Source organism: Melospiza melodia, chromosome Z (assembly GCF_035770615.1).
Source record: "Melospiza melodia melodia isolate bMelMel2 chromosome Z, bMelMel2.pri, whole genome shotgun sequence".
NCBI lineage: Eukaryota > Metazoa > Chordata > Aves > Passeriformes > Passerellidae > Melospiza > Melospiza melodia.
Window position 1 is genome coordinate 36,487,182 of NC_086226.1, and position 21,555 is coordinate 36,508,736.

The following is a 21,555-nucleotide window of genomic DNA, read 5'->3' on the forward strand; positions in this document are numbered from 1 at the left end:
AGTCTACTTAATAAGTGTAGGTTTTACAATGGGGCTTTTTAGAATGCATGGACAGTTACTTGTTTAGCTTACACAAAGAATTAAATAGAAGGGTGGAGTATTTAAAATGATCCAGTGTCACCTGTCTGGTTACATTCTCACATGGTCTTCATGATTTTTCCTAATTGTAGTACTACTTAAAGTCATCAGACTAAAAAAGAATAAAAATCTTTCTTAGGCCAGGTAGTGTTAATAATCCCTCCTGGTAACGATAGACCTGGGTAAATTGTCTGAGACTGACAAATGGCAGTTTAGAGATTATTTGAAATGCAGTGGAAGCACTTAAAATTGCAAACATGGTTCTTGAGTATTGTCCTCAACGACAAATCTCTGCCAAATGCAAATTGTGTTGTGCATCCTTGTGCCCAGATAGTTTTACCCGTCTGATATTTTTTCTGCTAATTGTACTAGTGAGGCTAAAGGAGAAGCATCCCAGTCTCTGAATTCTGTGTTAGATGAAGAGGGCAAAACTATAAAGCTATCAAATAAATGCCTTATTCTAGTTCACTGTCAAATGAGTTCAGGAAAAGGGTTTTTCATGGTAGCTATTGTTCGGTAACGGCGTGTGCTGTCTTTTCTCAGCGCTGAACGGGGAAGAAAGAGATCAAAAAGCCCTTGTCTGCACGGTCTCTTGTGGCGAGGCTGCATTATTTAAAAACTTAGGAGCATGTTAAAGGCAAACTCAGGAAAAACCTGCATTTTTTGGATGTGTTTCTGCTGCTTGTTAAACTGAATTAAAAAATACAAGAGGATACACCTACCGGTAATTATTACTAATTTGTTCTTGAGTTCACACATGCATGTCACTGGTACATTGATCAAGTAAAGCATTTCTTTTCTCAATCAGACTGTAAATTAACAATGCAATCCCTTCACATAAATAATCCTGCTTTCATCTTGCATTGATTTATGGATCAACTTCAGCTCCATTACATGCTGAGAACCTTTTACTCCAAGCTCATTTCATCATGGGTTTCTCTCTTTTGTTTTGTACCTGCTTGGCATAAATGTGTTGGGGTTCCCTTTTATATGTTATTCCTAATAAAAGTGATGCTGAATTTGAAGCTTTATGTGACAAAATGGATTATTCAATATTTTAATGGTCTAAATAAAGAATAATAAATTGAAATTTTAAAAAAATTTATGAAGATTATGTCTCCCATTTTTATGAGGTACTTGTGAATTACTGTGGCTGGAATGCCTAGTTATACTTAACATTGCTTCCTAGTTCTTAACACAATTCTTACTAGAAAGCTGCATTTCAAATGTGTTTTTCATTAATCAGAGGAGTAAGTTAATGATTAGGAGTTCTGTGAGTTGCTGAGAAGGTCCCTCAAATGCTGCATTATGGTCAAGAAGCTCTTGCTGTGCTTGAAAAAATGGTTTTTCAGAGTGGTTTGTTATGGGGAGCTGGCCAGTGGAACCAGGAATGTTTCAGCTTGCATTTTTATTTTTAATTTTGCTGTAACTGAGGGAAAAGTGAGACCTAATTGAGCATGGATGGAGCAGATAGACTTGAATAAACAATTAGTTTTCTGAGGCTTCCAGTGTGATAGAATAAATGAAACCTTTATAGGTAGTCTAGGAGCTCATTGGTGAATGTGAATGGAAATAGATTTTATAAAGAACTGAAGTGCTCTTGCTTCATTAGTATTCATGGTATAACAAAAAAACCCATAACACACCACCTCTTTCCAGAGTGTATATATTTTCCTCTGGATTATTTTTTTCCATGAGACAAATGATGATGGTGCCAACAGCTGATGAAGATGAATAGGGTTATTTCTTATGTATTTAATTTTTTTTGTTTCAATTGCAGGTGACTTTGAAGGCTAGTTTTACTAAATCTCCATCCTGCTATTAAAGAGACAGGAAAAAGTCTTTCTTAAAAGTCTCTGTAAGAAACAAAGCATTGGAGAGGTTTGAAAAAGGTGTGGATATGGATGCCTTCACATGCACAGAGTTTTATTACTTATTTCCATGAATTTGTCATGGATTTCTTGACCTGTAAAAAGGATTATTAAAATAATTAAGGGTGAAAATGCTGCCTGTAGTGTCTAAAATATCAAAGGTCTTTTCAGTTGGGTGTGTAGCTAATTCCTGCTTTCATTGAGAAATTAAAAAAATACTCAGTGTGGCTAGCTTAATATCTTTATCTAGAGCAGAGCATAGTGCATAGCTAATGCTACTAATGGCTCTGCATATGATAATAAGAAAATGAATACAACCATAGAAAACTGAAGAACAAAAAGCTACCAAAGAGGTGGCTTTATCCTAGGGAAGGTAAGAAAGTAGTACCTTGTCACAGTATTAATAACTTTTGTTTAAACTTGGTGGTTCCTACTGTTTAACTGAAAACTTGGTTGTCTTCTCTCTGATTTCTTAAAGTAGGAAAACCAGTGAAAACAAAACAACCCTCTGAAGTGTTTGCTTAGTTTTAGGAAGATGTGATTTTTTGCAACTGGCCGTTCCCTGCCCTGCCAAGCAGTTTCTTTGTGGGGATGCAGTGGGGGTCAGCGGGCGCTGCTCCTCAGTGTCCGTGGGCCCGCTGGAATGATCAGGACTGCTGTGGTGATGCCTGCTTCATAAACCTGCAGTGCCTTGTGTCTGAAATGGTGTGTAGGGGTGTGTGGGTGTGTGGGTGGGTGTGTGTGGGTGTGGGTGGTTTTTCTTATGCTGTGGGTTTCCAGCTCTTGTCCCTTTGCCCCAGCAAAGGTGTTTCCCAGGCTGCAAGAGCCATAGAGCCATCAGGTTTGTGGTTGGGTTGTGTCCTTGATTTCCCCCCAGATGGAACCAGGAGTGCTTCTGCCAGCTTTCTCTTGCTGAGTCCCGGCTACTCTCTGGGTCTTTTACCACGGGCAGATGTGGCAGCACTGACGGCAGATTTCAACACCACAAAATGCTTTTTCCTGATAAGATGGCCATCGGGACAGGGGCAGGAAGGGAGTATCCTTCCTGCTGCATAGCAGTGCCACACTCTGCTGCACATCTGGGCAGCTAAGGGTAGATTTGCTTTTTTTATCTTTGTCTGTGGAAACAAAGGTAAAATATGAGCATGTTTCCTGATGCCCAGGCAGTACCGAGGAGCAGTACCGCTGCAAAAAGTGGGATTTTCTTTTTCTAGATGGTACCTTTGCAGCAGAGCTGAGTGGGTTTGGCAGACCCCTGGGACACTGCTCTCTGTTTTCATGCTTTTTTTTGTTAACTTTTCAAACAGACTTCCTCACAGAATCTGCTGTGTTGGATCTGGTCCCTCTGTGTCCTTGCGAGTAGGACTGACTTGTTGATCTGCTACAGCCTTATCCTGGCTAGCATTCTGTTTGTGATGCTTTGACTTCACTTTTTTAAAAGTGCTGACGGTTTTTCCTAGTTTGGAAATATGTTTTTTTGTAAGAAGCAAAAGGCCTTAGCACATCATGTGCATTCCTGAGAAAATACCTGTATGACTGTCAGAATAAAATAAAAAAAACTTGACATTACCTGTAAGTAAAGTGCCCTATGTGATCCCTTATAACCATGGGTTGAATTATATTTTTTTAGAACTGTGTTCTATGACAGACCTGTTATTTCTTCTGGTGTTTGTTAAAGCTGGGTGTGTATTCAAGGAGACTGAGGGCAGGCTGAATTATTGGAGGCAGTGCCTTCAATACAAATACTGTTGCTTCCTTTGTTTCCTGGAAAGAGAGCAGTCTATCTCTGAGTCTGTGTGTACAGATGCAGCACACAGGAGGCTTTCAAGAACTGAAGGACTCTGTCATATTGTAACAAAACTGTTCCATCTTAACAAGGGTAAAGTAATAATTGGCTCAGACAGCAGTGTGCATGCATATTTATAGGCCACTTTTTGGCCTTGTAGAATACTGTAAAGGCTGTGCTTCATTTTCTGTGCAATCATGTGTAAATAGGTTTCTAAAAAAGGATTGGATGCAACCTGATTATTTTTTAACATCGCTATAGCTGATACTTCAAATTTGTCTTGAGTTGTATTTATTTGCTTTTAATTGACAAGGCATCAGATTTGTTTTCAAGTAAAAAGCAATTGTTTTAAATGCAGATTTGCATTTCTAGAATGAGTGGGAAATGGGTAGCAAGATAATGTGGATATGTCTCTGTTGATCATTAGCAGAGTTCTTAAAATGTTTCTTTACTACTTAGGATATGATAGGTAAGATGCTATAGGAAGATGTCATGACTTTTTTTGCTGCTGCTCTTTGTACAACATCATGTGTTCAACATAATGAACTGGACAATTTTGAATAGTGATGTTAGTTTTAAGGACTGTGTTTCTGCATGTATGTGGGATATAAAATCAATAAATACAATAGTTAGAAGTGATGCTTTGTGAATTGCAGAGTTTTACTGTGGGTTTCTTTTACCTTGGCAAGTACATGTTTGCAGTGCCAGTTGCAGGTTGCATTCATGTATAAATCAAATGTTGCTGTAATGATGAGCAAATTTCCCTGTAAACAAGTCCTTTTCTGTCTATAATCCTTTTAAATTCACAGTGAGCCTAGGATCTTACTTTCTGTCCCTGCCATAGCTGGTGTCACTGTCCTAACAAGGAAACTGGAAGTCTTAGGGAGAAGTGAAATAATCCAAGGTTTGAAGTGTAGACTAGAATGACAGATGCCACTAGGCTGTAGAGGTAGTGAGATCTTTCACCCCAAGCTGAACAAGACCTTTCCCTTGGAGAGGCAATGCTGAATTTAAGATATGTGGGATAAATAGTGTTCTTTCTTCTTGATCTCTGGTGGTGGAAAAAATACCTGTTTGGTTCTGAGGAATTGTGGTAGGAAATGGGTCAAGAACTGGGATCTTTCCTTGTCCATTTAAATTCCTGTGGCCTCTTGAGTCTTCCTTTGTATCCATTCCTAACCTTCATTATCCATGGCTTCTTGGACGTGGTTCTAGGTTTTGGAGAAGTTTTCTTTTATCTTTGTGCAGTAAGTTATTTGTCGTTTTTTGTTCTGCAGAGGTTGCTCTGAGAGCTGCAAATATTCAGAATAGTTGCATTGTTCTGCAAACCCCACTCAAAACTGAAGTGGATTAATATTAATATTAATAAAAGGTAAAGGGAATGTGGAGTATTTCAACCATCAGCTGACTTAAAGGGAACAGTGTGGTTCGGTTGATGTATTTGATATAGGTTTGTGGTGATTCATAGGCAGCCCTAGATTGCACCCACAAGCAGAATTCTTAAAAAACTGGTGCTGTTGTGACTAAAAGCAGGGGATTCCTGTGTACTGCAGACATGAGTTACTGCAGGACATCCATGGAAATTTGGTTGCACCTCTGTTTGTGATGATCCTGTAAGACAGACTTCTCTGGTATCTGTACTACACCATTGTGGCATTTCCTCTTCAAGTCTAACAGGGTTCTACTGAGTTCTTGTCAAGCATCTGGAGTAACTAAACTGCACTATGCTCTTAATTGATAAACGTGTATTTTTAAATGAATTCTAAGATGCTTATGGAAAGTATGATCCTATCTGTTAATAAGATTATATTCAGTGTTGCTCTCTGTGTCAGTGCAGCTAATCAAAACTCATGTATCTGTGCCAAATGTAATTAGACTTAGAGAAAGTATTTAAATGATAAGAACATACCTCTCCCCTATGCCCAGCTGAAGTGAGTTTGTATAGCTTGCATCAAAAAACCCCAGTGCCTTGCTGTGCTATTGAGTTCCAGCAACTATGCTTAAAGTACTTGCAAAGAAGCAAGACAGAGAGGCAGCATGCTGAGAGGAACCCAGTGTAAATAACATGAAGAAACAGTCTGATTTATATCAAAGCAGACTGCTAGGAGCATAAAGCGTTAATCACTGTGGAACTTGTGGTGGGTCTTAGCACACTTGCTTCTGGCACAGCTTATGTTTGAAGATGCCAGAGACAGAAGGCATTTGTAAGGTTTGTGAAGCCATGCTCCTGTTAAGCATTTAACTTTACAATGAAAGTTTTTAGTGAATGACTGAATTTCTCTCTTCAACATCAGGGAAGCTTCTGTGCGTTTATCTGCGTAGGACTGGAGCCTGATGCTTTCTCACTTCTTTAAACATCTGTGATTTGGCATATTTCTTGATAATGTACTTATTGAAGTAATTTTCTTTGGGTTAATAATTAAAAAAAAAAACCCCTTAACAGTAAAACTACATTGGATATTTTCTGCTCTTGATATACTGCATGTGGGAGTGCATCTCGTTTTTTGGATTGGTGCTTGTCTGGGGGAGATATAAAATGGGTGACAGTGCACAGGCCTTCTATGGAAACTTTAGGACTGAATATGCATAAAGAGCATGACCTGAGGTAGGAAGAAGTTGTGCTGCATTCAGGAGGAAGAAATGGAATTGCATAATAGAACATCTTTATTCATGTTTTTAAGACTGAATACTTGACCAGTATTTTCCAGTTTCTGTGGGAAGTAGAAATACTGCCTGTGAGCAATTGAGGGAGGTTGAGAGTGAAGTAGTTTGGACAGTGAAACCGTAGTGGGTGTAAAAAAAAAAGTGGAGCTGATCAGACAAGTTCAGTTCTCATTTCAATTTAATTTTTATTGGAAAAAGACACTCCATGTTGTAACACATTTCAGCAACCCAGAACAGCTTATTTTCCTCATCCTGGTTTATCAGTGTGATTGCATTCTCTTAGCTTCATTTACCTGGTACCATGAATTTTCTGAAATGCATTTTCTTTCTGACTGCCTCACTCCTCATTATGTACTCGGCTCAAATTGTGCTCCTGAACACTGATGCAAGGTCTTATTTTGAATCAGTTGTCATGTCCTTAATTTTCATAAGGACGTGTGGGCTGATGTACTTGATGTGACTATTTGATGATATAATTATAAAGCAGAGAATTCATTCTAGCTTTAGAATAAATACATGATGGTAGATAGGTGGATTTAATGCTGCTGAGGTTTTAAAAAATATTAGTATAATCCTTTCTGAGTAGGTGAGCTGTTAAAAGCCCATAGTACGGTATGGGAATAATTTTCTTCAGAGGACTGTATCTGATTCTATTCACACAGAAAATTAACAGCTTGAAAATACAGAAAAAAAAATTTTGGAGAACAGATTGATTCCTGTATGACTGGAGGAGACTTTCACTCAAAATTCCATCCCTGTTTCTACAGGTTCTCTAAATCTATGTGTAGAAGTCTATGGTAAGGATATTTTGATATTCTCTTCTATGTAGTTTTTAAACCATTCTCCTATAATAATACTCTGTTCCTTTTTTAAGATTCACAGATGTGAGTGGAACAAGTAGGGTTTTGTGAAAGCCGTTAACTCCTAAATTTTATAGTGCTTTTGTAGAAATTCATCATATCTATGACATAAGCGGGCATATTTTTTAATCAAATGTATGGAAAGATGTAAATATTGTAGAATGGTACTTTTGTCATGGGTTGTTATTTATTGTGTGTTTTCTGCCTTCAAAATGCCTTTATTAGGAAGGCATCTAATGTTGGGGGAGGGAGGCTTTTAAATAAGTTAACTATCCATGCATTGTGAATATTAACAGCAGAGACTGGTGGCAAGATGTGCACTTATTAAAAATCCCTCTCTAAGCAGCCTGCATAAACTCTAAGGCTAACTTAACCCCCCTTGTACTTTAAATACAGGAAACTCAAATACATTTGTTTTCACAGTTTTCATTTTTCACTGTTCCCCTCTTTAGCTTAAAAATCCTGCTCTCTGTTATTCCAGTGCTCCTGAGGTCACTAACATTTCTTTTCAAAGGGTTTCAAAGGGTGTTGAGAGAACGGTATGGCTGCAGCCTGAGTGCAATTAATAAGATAGTGGGCAGAGCATGAGATAGCCAGATACTCAAGATGTAACATGAATGTGTGTCTGTTGGAAGCTTCCTGCAAGGATATAGCTATTGTATTCCCTACAACTTGCAATTTTGACTGATAAAAAAGGGAAACCAGTCTAACCTTGGTTATCCTGTTATGTTTGCATGCCATGCAACACCAGCACATGACCAAATAGCTAGTAAGTATGAAGTAAATACCAATACAGTGATGGCTGTGGATGAGCAAAAGTGAGTGCTGAGCAGAAGCATCTTAATTAAAATTATTTTAAATCTCTCTGGTATAATTTCAGCTGTCTTCTTAGATAGTTGCTTTAATGTTGTCCTGTGGACAGCAGTGTCTAATCTTATAATCTGATAAGATGCAGAGCCTGAACTTTCGTGGTGTTGAGGTTTCCAGGAGGTCTTTCAAATAAGTATTAACAAGTTGGAATAGGTCTTGCTATTAACTAATAGTTATTTGTTTGAATTTGGTGTCATCTTACTGAATGATTGTAGCATCTTTTTGACTGAGTCAACCGCTTTGTAAGATTTGAATATGTAACATGTACATCTTCAGAACCGGTTTTGTGTTCCAAAGAAGTAGGATCTAATGTTTTCTGTTGATTTCCTTGGATGCTTGGATTTACTTGAATGCTAGCCTGTCAGGAAGGGAAGGTAGTTCTGTTGAGGACAGAAAGCCTCATCTGCTATAAATGCTTTGCTTAAAATGAGGTCTGAATGGGGGCTATAAACCCGTCTAGTTCTGGTACATGTTTCTGTCTAGAGGCTGGCACAGGAAGGGAGTTTGCAAGCCCGGATGCTTTCTGCAGTCCATTTTCGCTCACATTTCTCAGGCATCCAGAGCTGTTATGTCAAGGCTGTTAGAGGATATATCCTTGTCTACTCTTGTTGGTTTACTGCATTATCAGTTAGAATGTACAGAGTCCTGTCAAATACACGTTGTACATGCTCTTAGATTGTTTTGGGCCTTTGGAAGCAAAAGTGAGTCTTTGGATAGCTTCCAGAAATGCTTTGTTGATAAATGTGTAATTGTTTCTGTGAAGCAAGAGTTTGCTGTCAATATGAAAATACTAAATCCTGTACTTCCATGTTGTTTCTTTGTAGTCTTACACCTTAAAAATGTCTTTTGGTGTAATAGTCACTCTGCAAGAAGAGGGTATCTTTGTGAGAGAATGCTGGCAGGGCATTGCTATTAAGACTATGACCTACTGGGGGCTATTATTTAAACTGTCTTAGCTCTCAAACATAATACTTTCCTGAAGCTGGGATAGCCTCTTAATTATGAGTTGAAGATCTAGATGGTTCTGTGCTGGTCTTTACTATAGCACTGTCTTAAAGTTTCTTCTGAAACCCAGAAAGCTGTGAAAAGGGAGCACAGCTTAATTGGAAATAATGACTTTAGATCAGACTGCATGTTGTGGAATGCACAAGTCTGTTCATTGTGGGAGTGACTTGAACAATCATAAACTTTGACTATCTTGTTAAAAGGGGAAAAGATGAGAGAATGGAAGATGCAAAATTCTGTTATGTTGGCTTAAGTGCTAATGTGTAGGGAGCTTAGGGCATGAGTTGATTTTTTTTTCCTTCTGTGGTTTAAAAGCTTGATGAACCTTAGTTCAGGAAAAAAAAGATTTAAAATATGATTAGTTACTTTGAAGTGTGAACCTGTTTCAAGAAAAATTCAATGAATTTTTGCTGGTAACTCACCTAAAGCCTTGATGGGATCCTGTCATTTTCAGATGCTTGGACTAATTTGAAGTCTAGAATGAAACAATCTCTGGGATCCATCAGTCAGTAAGCAGCTTGAGTATTTGATTTTAGACTTACAGGAAAGACTCTCAAAGTGGTGGTTGTCAGTTGCTTCCTTCTTAAAAGAGTAATTTGTATTTAACTTTTAAATTATCTTGTGAGGTATCTTAGAAGATGTAAATACAAATATTTGAGATGTGCCTGTGTTTGTGGAAGATGAATAGTAACTATGGTCAAGTAAATATTCTTTGTGACCTCAAAACCACTTAGGAAATGGCTAAAGACATGTGCTGTGAGTTAATCAAATACTTCAGTGTCTGTTGTGAACATTAATGAGTCTTAATATACTGAAGAAGCAGATTAAGAAATCAGTTGCATTTCTTGAGGAGTGTATGTACACTTCCAATGAGCTGCAGATTTGATTAAAGAAACCTTTAAAACAAACCCCAAAACAATAACTAACCTGAAATATGAAGTACATAGGGAACTAAATAAGGGATTCAAAATGCTTTGTAGGGAAGACAGTACATTGCTGTGTGACTAACTGTAAGCAAAAATGGGCTTTGCTGTGCAGCTTTGTCAGTGTTTCTTGTGACCTTGACTCATTCCTTTCAGTGGACAAAAAGGATGAAAGAGTCAAGTATGCAGGTGATGCATAGATTTTCTGGCTGATAAGCCTCAGTACCTGAACTGTAAAAATATAACATTTAGACATGCTCGGCTTCCTAAAAAACTGTAGTGAGAATTAAGGTTTAAATGTTACAGAAAAAAAACGGTATGGTTTTTCAAAATGATGACACCGTGCCACTGCAGCACTTACAGAAGGATGGTTGTAAAACTTTTTCTGTTTGCATGCCCTGTTTTTTTGTACTTTCTTGGTATTTTCTCACATGCATTTTGTGTTGTTTTAGGGGATTTAATAAAATAGTGAGACATTAGACATGTTGTCAAGACCAGGCTGCTAAAATGTATTGTGGCTATGATGACAGGAACCGAGTCTGAAGAATGAGGATCTGTATTTCCGTTTAACTTCAAAGTCAGTGTAAATGAATGTGCCTTTTATAAACAGGATAATTTAATTTTTTTTTTCCCACTGGCGTTGATAAATCTGTTTGTTATTGTGTCCCTGGACTGGGCAGTGGTTTACAGTTTGTTGGTTGTGCAGTGCCATCTAGTGACTGCTGACATGGAAGTGGGGAAAACCTGTCAAAGAAAAACGTTTGAAGAACCAGTCGGTGTCTGGAGTAGGTTTCCAGATCAGGTGGTTCACAACTGCAGAAATGCTGCTTTATGGAAGGTTGAGTAAGTTGAAGTATGATCTCTTTTGTCTTGAGAAGGGGCCTCTGTGCACAATGCTCTTTGTGTGAGAGTGGTTGGAGATGAAGTTAACTGTTCAAAAGGAGGATGGCTTTCTTACGTAGCCATACACAAATCTGGCAGCTGAAAAATAGTTCTTTTCTGTTAGCAAATTAGTTACCTGAAGATCTTTGGGATCTTTTTTCCTAAATGGTGTCATAATCTTTAGTTGAAGGTAACTTACATTTTTCTTTCAATGACGATAAACATTTAAACAGTATAGGTATGTTTTTTTTTCTGTTTCTTTGCAGCTTGATCACATATTGTCACCTCCACCTATGCTTTTCCGAAAATCCAGCAGTCCTGAAGTGTCTTCTGGCCTTGGAAAGTCTCCTAAATTTAAGAGGCAATTGAGTGAAGATGGGAGACAGCTCAGGAGAGGAAGCCTTGGAGGAGCTCTGACTGGTGAGTTTGGGGTATGTGTAGTGTCACCTGGGTTAGCACAAGGAGCTGATGGCACCTTGGCGCTTGGTGTTTGCCTTGTGGTTGAACTCTTTGGTGGGGTGTGAGCTCCACCTGGAGTTCCATAAGTCTCTTCCACGTGGCTTCCCTGACTGTTAGTCATGTTTGAGGTTCTGCCTCTAGCGGCTGTTGACAGGTGGCCAAGCACAACCTGAAAATCACTCCTTTCTTGAGATTTGCATGTCTGTGGCATTTATCTCGCTGAGTCTCGTGCATCCAGCCATGGGATCACCTACATCTTGTTTCCTCTAGGAGCTGAAGTGCATGGATGGTGCCTTTAGACTTGATTTCATTAAAGAAAATGCAATTTGGTATCATTTATGTTGTGGAATACTCATAGGGGAGGAACAGCATTACCAGCTAGCCACAAGCTGTGGACAGCAGCTTCTCCTCTGTGGAGCCATGAAGAGGTAGCAGGATGGTGAGCAGGGCTTAGGCCCTCCCTGCCCTGGTAGCATCTTCTAGATACAAGGTGCTGGTATTGTGATGGTGACTGGTACCTCTGTGGCAGCGATGGTCACTGAAGAGTGATTTGTTTTGATTGTGGAGCAAATTAAATAGAAACAAATAGGGACTTCATGTATTTATTAAAAAATTAAATTAATGGAATTTGAATCAAATATGTTTCTAAAGTGCATAATGGGTAATAGTTAGAGGAATTTGTTGTACTTGGTGAGAGGGACAATAGATTTCAGTAAATTTACTGGAAGATAGAAATTTCACAGAGTAACAGAACATGCTGAGTTGGAAGGGACCCACAAGGATCATAAAGTCCAACTCCTGGCTCTGCACAGCACCATCTCCAGGAGTCACACCATGTGCCTGAGAGCATCGTCCAAACACATCTTGAACTGTGTCAAGATTGGTGCTGTGATCACTTCTCTGAGGAGCCTGTTCCAGTGCCTGATGTCTCCTGGGTGAAAAACCTTTTCCTGATACCCAACATAAACCTCCCCTATTTTGGCTTCAGGCCATTCCCTCAGGTCCTGTTGCTGCTCACCAGAGATGAGAGGTCAGTGCCTGCCTCTTCTCTTCCCCTCATGAGGAAGTTGTTTTATCTGTTCAAGTGATGTTGCTTGATATTAGAATCAAGTACATCAAATTTGGGTTTGAAGAAGTTGAAATGGTGTTTACTTGAGATAGTAAACAGCATTTCTGTCTCTAAATTCTGTGAATTGTTCAGAGTTGTTATCACCTGGGGATGAAAAATGGTTCCTCAGTGGATAGAGCTGACTCTTCTGCAGTACGTGTTTGAAAAGTCTTGTATTTGTGGGGTTCCCAGATGAAGAGAGGAATGATAAATCTGACTCGATGTTCTTAGAAGGCTAATTTATTATTTTAAGATACTGTATTATATTAAGAATACTATAGTAAACTATACTAAAAAATACAGAAAGGACACAGACAGAAGGCTAGAAAGATACCGCTGAAAACTCGTGACTCCTTCCAGAGTCCTGGCACAGATTGACCGTGATTGGTCATTAAGTCAAAACAATTCACATGGAACCAATGAAACAACCACCTGTTGGATAAACAGCCTCCAAACACATTCCAAAGCAGCAAAACACAGGAGAAACAAATCAGATATTTATTGTTTTCCTTCTTCTCTGAGGCTTCTCAGCTTCCCAGGAGAGAAATCCTGGGCAATGGGATTTTTTCAGAAAATATGATAGGGACAGAAAAGTACTACTGGAGTACTTGCTTTTCCCACTTCTCTCCTACCCCTTTCCCTAGAAGAAGCTCCAAGAAGTTGTAGCGATACCTCTCTTTGTATTCACCTCTTTGAAATCACCTACATGGCTTCTGCTAAATGACAAATAATTTTGTCTTAAGGAACCTAAAGAATTAAAAAAAATTAAGCTGTCTCACAGTTTACGTGAAGAAAAAACATATGCTACTGCAGGAATTTCTTGTACCATATCATCACATAATTGTTGCTCTGATTTTTAATGTCACTAGTGTAAGATCTGTCATTTTCCTTGCAACTTCATTTTTATCGTGAGTTGTTATGAAGCTTTCAGAAACAGTGTAAAAGTATTTGTGATCCATATGGGCTTCCAGTGACCTGCAGCAGACAAGTGTCAATTTTGGTAGCCATTTCAGTAAACTCTCTGGCAGCTCTGGAGTGTTACAGCTTTGAAAGCTTGGAGTGTAAACCAAACTTCGGCTTTAGTGAGACTAGAAACTGCCAGCACAGTTATTTTTTTAGCAGGAGCTGGTGTGGTTCTTTGATTTTGTTTTTGTCTAACTTTAAAGTGGAGTGGTGGTCTTTAAAAACTGATCTTTTCCATATAAGCCGTGCAGATAAGGAGGAAGAAGACAGCCTAATCAAAAACAAACATAGCAATTGTGCTTGGCTGCCATAGTCTCTAATCTTTATCTCTGTGCTTGAATTACTGCTTGAGGCCTTTATAAAAGGAAATGGATATGCTTTTTGTCTGCATGCAATCTGTTGTGCAGGGTTTTATGTCAGGATTTGGGAATATAGTGTGCAATGATGTTAAACTGCTTTATTACCAATGCACTTTAAATGAACCTGAATACCCTAGGGCTTTGGTATCTTAAAATAATTTTAATATCTTAACAGCTTCCATGATACTGATTAAATTAATCAAACTTATTCTGATGACAGAAAGTTCTCTATATTCTTTAGGGATTTTTAAAAACTGTTTTAAAGAAACGACTGCAGAGAGAGAACTAATTCCTAGAGTTGTTTCAAAAGTTCAGTAATCTGAAATTAGTGCAGCGTTGCTTTCGTCATGTATTTACATCCCTTTTTAAACATATTGAAGTTTTGGGGTTTTTTAAAGATTTCTTTAATGCTTAAGAGTGGCTTGCCACTGTGGTTTGAAACTACAAGAATCATAGTATCATTAAAAAAAAAAAAAAGGGGGTGCACTATAAATCCTTCTATCCTTCTTTTAAAATGGTTTAAAAGAGCTGTGAGCTGACACGTGCTTGGTAAGGGATTACTTCTATGCTCACGCATTCCTTCCCAAGTTTCTATTTAAGTCTTAATGTTTTTGAAAATATATTCCTGGTCGATAAAGGGGGAAAAATATTTGGAAGCCTGTAATTTGAGAAAGTTTGAGCTTGGTATTTAAAATCACTATTGCTGGTTACTGTATTCCTTTATTCTTTCTTCTCTTTTGTTACTTTTAATACACCTTTAAGTGCTAGCTTAACAGCGGGTATCAGTTCATTGGAAAATAATATCTTGGAACAATATCTTTGAAATTGTTTTCAGTTCTGTCTCTGCCTCTGTTGTTAATTTTGCAACTCCTAAAATACAGTAGGTGGGAGTAAGTGAATCAAGACACAAGACTCCTGGCTAGCAAATTTGCAGGATGTTCTTACACTGATGCGTGTTGCTCACTGCAGATGTTAGAAAGGTGTTGGCTGTTAAAAACAGTACTATTGAGTCAAAGAGAAAAAGCAGTGTTAACAATGAAAGCAAACAAAACAAAATTTATTTGCTTATATAAAACAAAATAGTTCAATTCCTGTAGGGCTGAATACTAATAGAGGTAAATATATAGGGATTTTTACCTCTGGGAATGGATCCCAAATAAATTAATTTATTGAGCTTTGTAGAGGGGAATAATGTTATGAGCGACATACGAGAAGAAATAAAATCTATATTGTTGCAGTATATTGAATGAGACTTGCAAAACCCGAAAGATTACAGTTACTGGGAAGCTACTATACTGAATTGGCTGAAGTAAATTACAAAACTCTTTATATACAAAAAACCAAAACTCTTTGAATACAAGAGAAATTGAGAATGATGTACTGGGTCATCAGTACATCATAATGTACTGATCATGATGATCAGGGAGAAGAGGGCTGGAAACCTGCAGAGGTAGGATAGAAACTGAAATTATTTTTGACACAGCTTCGGGGGAACTAGAGCCAAAATTGTTTCCCTGAGTTGCATAGTGTTAAGTAATCCAGCAACCACATGTTTTCACTGACAAGCAAAGCATACTTTTCAAAGTAAAAGAAAAATTAAATCAATGTTTTTGAGAATAAATATATTATTGCATTCTGTAGAAAATTGCTACGCAGCCACTAATTAATGTTTGTCCAATATAAGAAATATACAGTGGTTCCTGCAGACGCCATACTCTACTATATTTTGGAAAAACCTCTTCAATATAATTGTTGCAACAATATTGCTTTCCTTAATCTTCATTGCCAAGGAGGAACACTTCTGGAAGAACAAAGAGTAAGCTTGGAATGAAAATAGTATGTGGCCTGCTATTAGTCTAGCAAATTTCCCTTAGTAGTTCCTGTGGTGAAGTGCTAACAGTTTTGTTTAATAGAAAGACAAGATGAAAAATAGTATTTCACAACTGTGGTTATTAAACATAAGCATTTATGAGATGAAACAAACTCAGAGTAAAATAACTTGAATGTAATCTATGACCAATTAATCTTTTAATTTGAAAGGTCATATTTCCAAGAGGTTATAAAGTTTTGGATAACATGGTCACTTTACAATATAATCAATATTTGCCTTTTTCTCTTCTGCTGTGTCCTTATTTGTCTCCTACTCCAGATTCCCCCTTCACTGCATGAACACATGCCCATAACAGTGCTTGCCACACTCTTTGTCTGGGAAGTAAACTGGATCTTTTTAAGTTTTGCTTGTGCCACAGAAAGTGTTAAACACAATCCTTGCACAAGTTGCTGAACTGCAGGATAAGCCCTGTGACAAAGCTGAGCTGCAGCTGCTTGCTTCACAGCCCTAGGTCAGATAGAGGGAAAAGAGGATTGTCTTAGAGGGATACTGGTGTCCTCTGGGTGCTGGGTCATTGGCAGTGTGCTAGATGGGGAAAGGATGTGATTGAGACAAAAGTATGGTAGGTGGGATCAGGTCTCTTGTTCTGGGGACAATAGACATTTTTTTAATACACATGTATTTAAATGCCTCTTGCTGTTGCCTTAGGTTGCCTTCTTAAGGATTTCTAATACACAGACTGGGACTTTAAAACTTGTATTGAATCAGGAGAAAAGATGTTTAATTAAAAAGCTGCTTTTCTGTGGTGGCTGGTTATCTTGATCTCCACAAACTTCAAAGGACTGTCTATAGTCAGAGGGTTTTTGGCTTAAATTGTCCACAGATTTTAGTTTGCTTTGTTAAGAGATGCTTAAAAAGAATCCAGAGCAGAAGGTGATGTGAAAGGATGGGAAATTAAATGAGCTTTTACCGTGGAGAGGGTTAACCTAGCAAATCACTTGGAGAAGCAAAACAAATTGCCCTGACTTTCATGCCCCGCTGCTACTCCTCACTTTGCCCCAAGATGGGCAGGGCAGTCCTGGGTTCTCAGGTACTGTGCCGCATTTGGGGATTGCTATCTCCCTTTCTACTTCTGAAAGATACGAGAACATGTTTCTGGGAAGAGATCATATTTGGGAGAGTACTGCAGCTAACTCAGTTGTTTTATATCATACTGATAAACTCTACTGTTATATATAAAGAAAAAAATACATTTTAGCTACCTGTAGTTTGAACTTTTTATCTCACCTATCTCATCAATAATACTTGGAAAAGACTTCCTGGTGGGTTGATTGTGTCTAACTGTGGTAGGGCTGTTATCTACTAGGTGTATATTGATCTTACACAAGTACAGGTAACATAATACATACTAATTTCATTTTATAGAATCTTTAATCCAAGGATGCTAAAGCACTCTACATTAGTAAAATTACTTCATGTTCTTCTGATCAAGTATTGTTTACAGATTATGAACAGCTAAAACCAAAAAAAATCTTGTGATTTATGTATTTTCTCTTTAATGTTCTTGTTTTGATCAGCTTTCCACCTCTGAGTCATCAGTCATCCAAATATGCTCAGCAATTGTTGTTATTCCCGTATAATTAATCTGTGGTTGATTTGAAATGAATTTGGGAATTCTCAGTCTGTTTTTTGCTTCAGAGATTCATCACTCTGCTAACACTAATTAGCAGAAAGATCAACAGCTTTATGGACCATGAAAATCAAGCTGTTCTCTTTTCCATAGGTTGGCGTGTGCTGGCAGGACTTGGAAGAGGTTTTTCCCGTTCATACAGAGGAGCAATTGGCAGCAGCAGAATTTTCACAAACATTGGGCTGTATAAATTATCATTAATATTGTTGAAAATGGAGATTAGCTCATGAAGTCTCTAGTGTCAACTAGACTAATTGACACTATGTACCAATAGTGTCAACCATTTGGTACAAGTTGGTGAATGGGGGAAACTGAACTTGTACAATCATGTGACTTGTACCTTGAAACCTCTTTGGAACTGAGACCTTCCCATAATATGTAACTGCCTGTCATAGTCATGATATGATTAGTTTAATGGCAACATTTAAAAAATGGGTTATTTCTATTAATGATGGCCTTTTGGTGCCGATACGAGAAAGTGTTCTGTATTTACTGTGTACACAATCAAAATTTCTTCCTGCTTTGGAAGAAATTATACATATTTACACCAGGAATATATGAATACAATACATGATTACAGCACTTCAGAAAGAACCCTATGATTGCAAAGCTGTCTCTGGGAATGCAGCTTTGTGGCCTCTGTTGGCCTGTCCCCAGCCCCAGAAGCTGGGGTGCTGTAGGATGTGGGGTAAGAATGACTGCCAGTGCCAAAGCTCTGGCATCAGATGTGCCTTCACTAGGAAATTTTACTTACTGCATTTTCTTCCCTTCTCATATCAGAACAAAAGTATTTCAAAATGGCTTTCATTGTGTCGTTTCAGGACTGTTTAGAAAGCCCTTCCAGCTGCAGCTGCCTGAGGGGGAGCAGCAGCCCTGCACGGGTGCTGACACCCAGACTGGGCTCTGGGCTGCAGAGGTGGGAGGGTGCAGCAGCCACGCGTGCCTGACAGAGGCACAACATGCTTCATTCATTCACTGCCTACCCAGAGCATATCTGGCAGTCTTTTCAATGGCCTTCCTCAAAGGTTTCCTTAAAGCACTATGCCATGTGTTAAACTTACTCCAGAATTAGTAGATAGAGGCAATCTATTCTATAATTACATGGATGAGGAAATGCAATGTGGAGGGTTTTTTGTTTGTTTTTTCAGTGCATTCAGTACAAAGCTGTCTTCTCCAAATGAAGTAAATATATTCTGCTATAAAATAGGCGTTTTTAGATGGTTCTTGGTGTGCTGGTGTTTGAGATGACATTAGGTTATGTTTGTCATTGTCAGTTACCTTCATCATTTAAGGCTTCAATCAGCCTGTGTAGTAGAGTTGATTTTTACTTCGCTGTGTGCCTAGCAAGATAATTTCCATATTCTTTGACGTGTCTGGAGTCTGCACCATGTAATAGAATGAGATGAGAACAGAAGATATTGTATTCCTGTCTCATTATTTTGCCTTTAACTCCTCGATTGCTGCTTAATCGTGCTTGTATCATCAGAACATGAGAAGTTGATTGTTGTTGAGATCAAAGCAAACTGTAGCAGTAGAGTGCCTAATTAGCAGATATGTTTGCAAGCTGCCAGTTTTGAAGGAGGGAGAAAGAGAATTTAACCCTCTTTGGGACACTTATAAAAGCAGCTTGAAAATTGTTAAGAGTCATTTGTGTCATAGTGGAAAAACAAAAAGTGGAGAAAATTAATATTCATGTTAAATTTCTGAAGTTTGAGTTGTAGCTCCTTAAGAAGTACCCTAAGAGCTGTTGAATTAGCTGGTTCAAGTATGCTTAGCACTGAAACTGTAAAAGCATGGATAAAAGTCCAGTCCACATGCCTGGACTTAGCTATATGCTTGTGTTTAATCATCTGATTAACTAAATTTGAGGTTTGTGAGGCTGCAGTCCTGTTGTTGCTAGTACCTGAGCTTATTAGTGCAAAACTGACTGCAGCATATTTATAAATAACTATAATTGCACATCAGGAACACACGATCTATAGTCCTAGACACTTAAGTCTTCCTGTTCTCTTACCTGTGGTCTCTCTCTAGTGGATGTTGTAAAGCAAATGATTTCACCACATACTTGCTTTATCCAAGTTGGTTGCTTTAGCAGAAATTAAATGCACAGAGAAATATTTGAGAAGAGGGAAAAAATACTTCCTCTACTTAATCCTTAGAATGAAGGTTGACACTTGAGTAGAAAAATTTATAGATGTTTTCCAGTGAAAATAGGAGCAGGATTTTCTATTGGGGAACTCTACCTTTTGAAAAATTACTGTAAGTGTGTCGGGATTTAATTATGGGGCATATCAACATATACATGATACAAAAGAAGGGGTCACAGTGGGTACTGTAGAGAAAATAGCAAGTTAACACATCATTTCATATTTATTTTAATGTCAGTTTTGGGTTGCTGGGTATGTTCTTCGTAGTGCAATGGAAGATGTTTATTTTGTACCATATATTCTGTCAGCAAAACCCCAGACATTGAGCTGGTGAAGAGTTGTGAGCCGAGAGTACTGGCCACTGATTGAAGCAGTTGTTCACATAATGTTTGAATTGAGCAATAGTGAAATTTTGAGGTCCTTTGTGTTCTAGGCACAGTTTTGTTGTAGGTCTGCCAGTATCAGTTATCTCTGACCTCTTGGTATGCAGGATTCTTTTTTTTGCAAACTATACTATATGTTGAAAGGAATTCTGTCACATTATCACTTGAATGTAGTTTAGTGTGTTTTTGTAGTATCATGTGTGCAATGTGAACCTTAACTGTGTGTTTTTCTTATTGTTATCAAAGTTACAGAACTGGACCTTGAAATTTTTCTAGAGCAGGTGTAAGCTCTAAAAAGGGATGAAAGGGATGCAGTAATACCTGTATGTTTGTGTTATAGAATGGACTGGCAGTTTATAAATTTTGGAACTGCATGTTAGAATTATGGGAAAATAACCTATTTAAGATAAAGAAAAGGATGCAGTAGAGTGTTCTATCTCTGAGCTCACTGATAAATATTACCAACTAATTATTTTGCTAAGTTATATTTCAGTAGAGCTATGAGGTAAGGAAGTAGTGTCATGAACGACAACTTCAATCTGTAGGGTGTTTTGTCATGTAGTTAGTGTTGTCATTGGTTGGCTAACACTGCTATTGAGTTAGGTGTGTTTGGTATGGAAAACTTTAAAAACCCAACCAAACAAACCAAACTGAAAACCCCAAAACTATCCTTATCCTCCAAATGCAATTAGAAGTTAAGGAGATTTGATTGTGATCTCAAATGCATTTTAAATATTATATTGCTGTCACAGTACTTCAATAATAAATTGCAAATAGTCAATATAGCTTCACTGAGTATCTGTTAGCAAGGGAACTATGAGTAATTTCCTGATCAGCAAAATTTTGTACTGTCTTTTAAATGACTTTCTGTGAGAGCATTTTGTTCCAAGCATGAACCATTATTTCTGGGGTGTGATGACTTATTCCTGGTAATTGGTTTATAAACAGGCTTGATTCTGCATGCCTTTGTAGTTAATGGAGGCTTCATTTTCTTTATGTGTATATATATATATATATATATATATATATATATATATATATATATATATATATATATATGTTTATTTGGATACAGATCTAAACAGATCTAAACCTTCATCCTGCTAGTTTGTGGTGCAAAACTTGATGTGTCCTTTTCTAGTTCCAATTCTGCCAATATTGGTGAAATTTTAAGGTAGGTCTACTGCAGTTTTTTTGTGGTTTTTTTTACAGTTCATAATCTCACCCCAAATTTTTGCCTTTGGTAAGCCACATTTATTTTTCCTGCATTGTCGGCCAGAATCATAGAACCATACAATGTCCTGAGTTGGAATGGACCCAGAAGGATGAATGAGTCCAAGTCCTGGCTCTGCTCAGGACAACCCAAAGAATCCTACCATGTGCCTGAGGGTGCCACTGCTTCATCTAATTTTAGAAAGTGAAACAAATACAGAGCATTTTAGGAGATTTATAATACATCAAAAAGTAAAAGAACTATGGTGAGTGTAATAGGATTTTTTGCAAAGGCTTCTTCTACAGTAACAAAAGAATTTGTGATTGAGTCAGTTGTAATTATGGGCGTACCTGAGTAATGTTATGTTTAGGGGACAAATTGGCTGAAACAAAAATTTCACCTCCTCCATCAGACTGGGAAAGTGGCATTGTTCATTAACTTCAACCATGTGTAGTTGAGTAAT

The 21,555-nt window shown here is 37.9% G+C and overlaps 1 protein-coding gene across 2 annotated transcripts in view; it reads left to right on the top strand.

Moving 5' to 3' along the window:
* Window positions 1-21,555, top strand: part of MAST4 (microtubule associated serine/threonine kinase family member 4) — a 276,434-nt gene that overhangs the window by 51,086 nt on the left and 203,793 nt on the right. For both annotated transcript variants that reach the window (XM_063180836.1, XM_063180838.1), the window contains exon 2: window positions 11,206-11,359. In XM_063180836.1, the coding sequence (XP_063036906.1) occupies window positions 11,206-11,359 (154 nt within the window). The remainder of the gene's footprint in view (window positions 1-11,205; window positions 11,360-21,555) is intronic.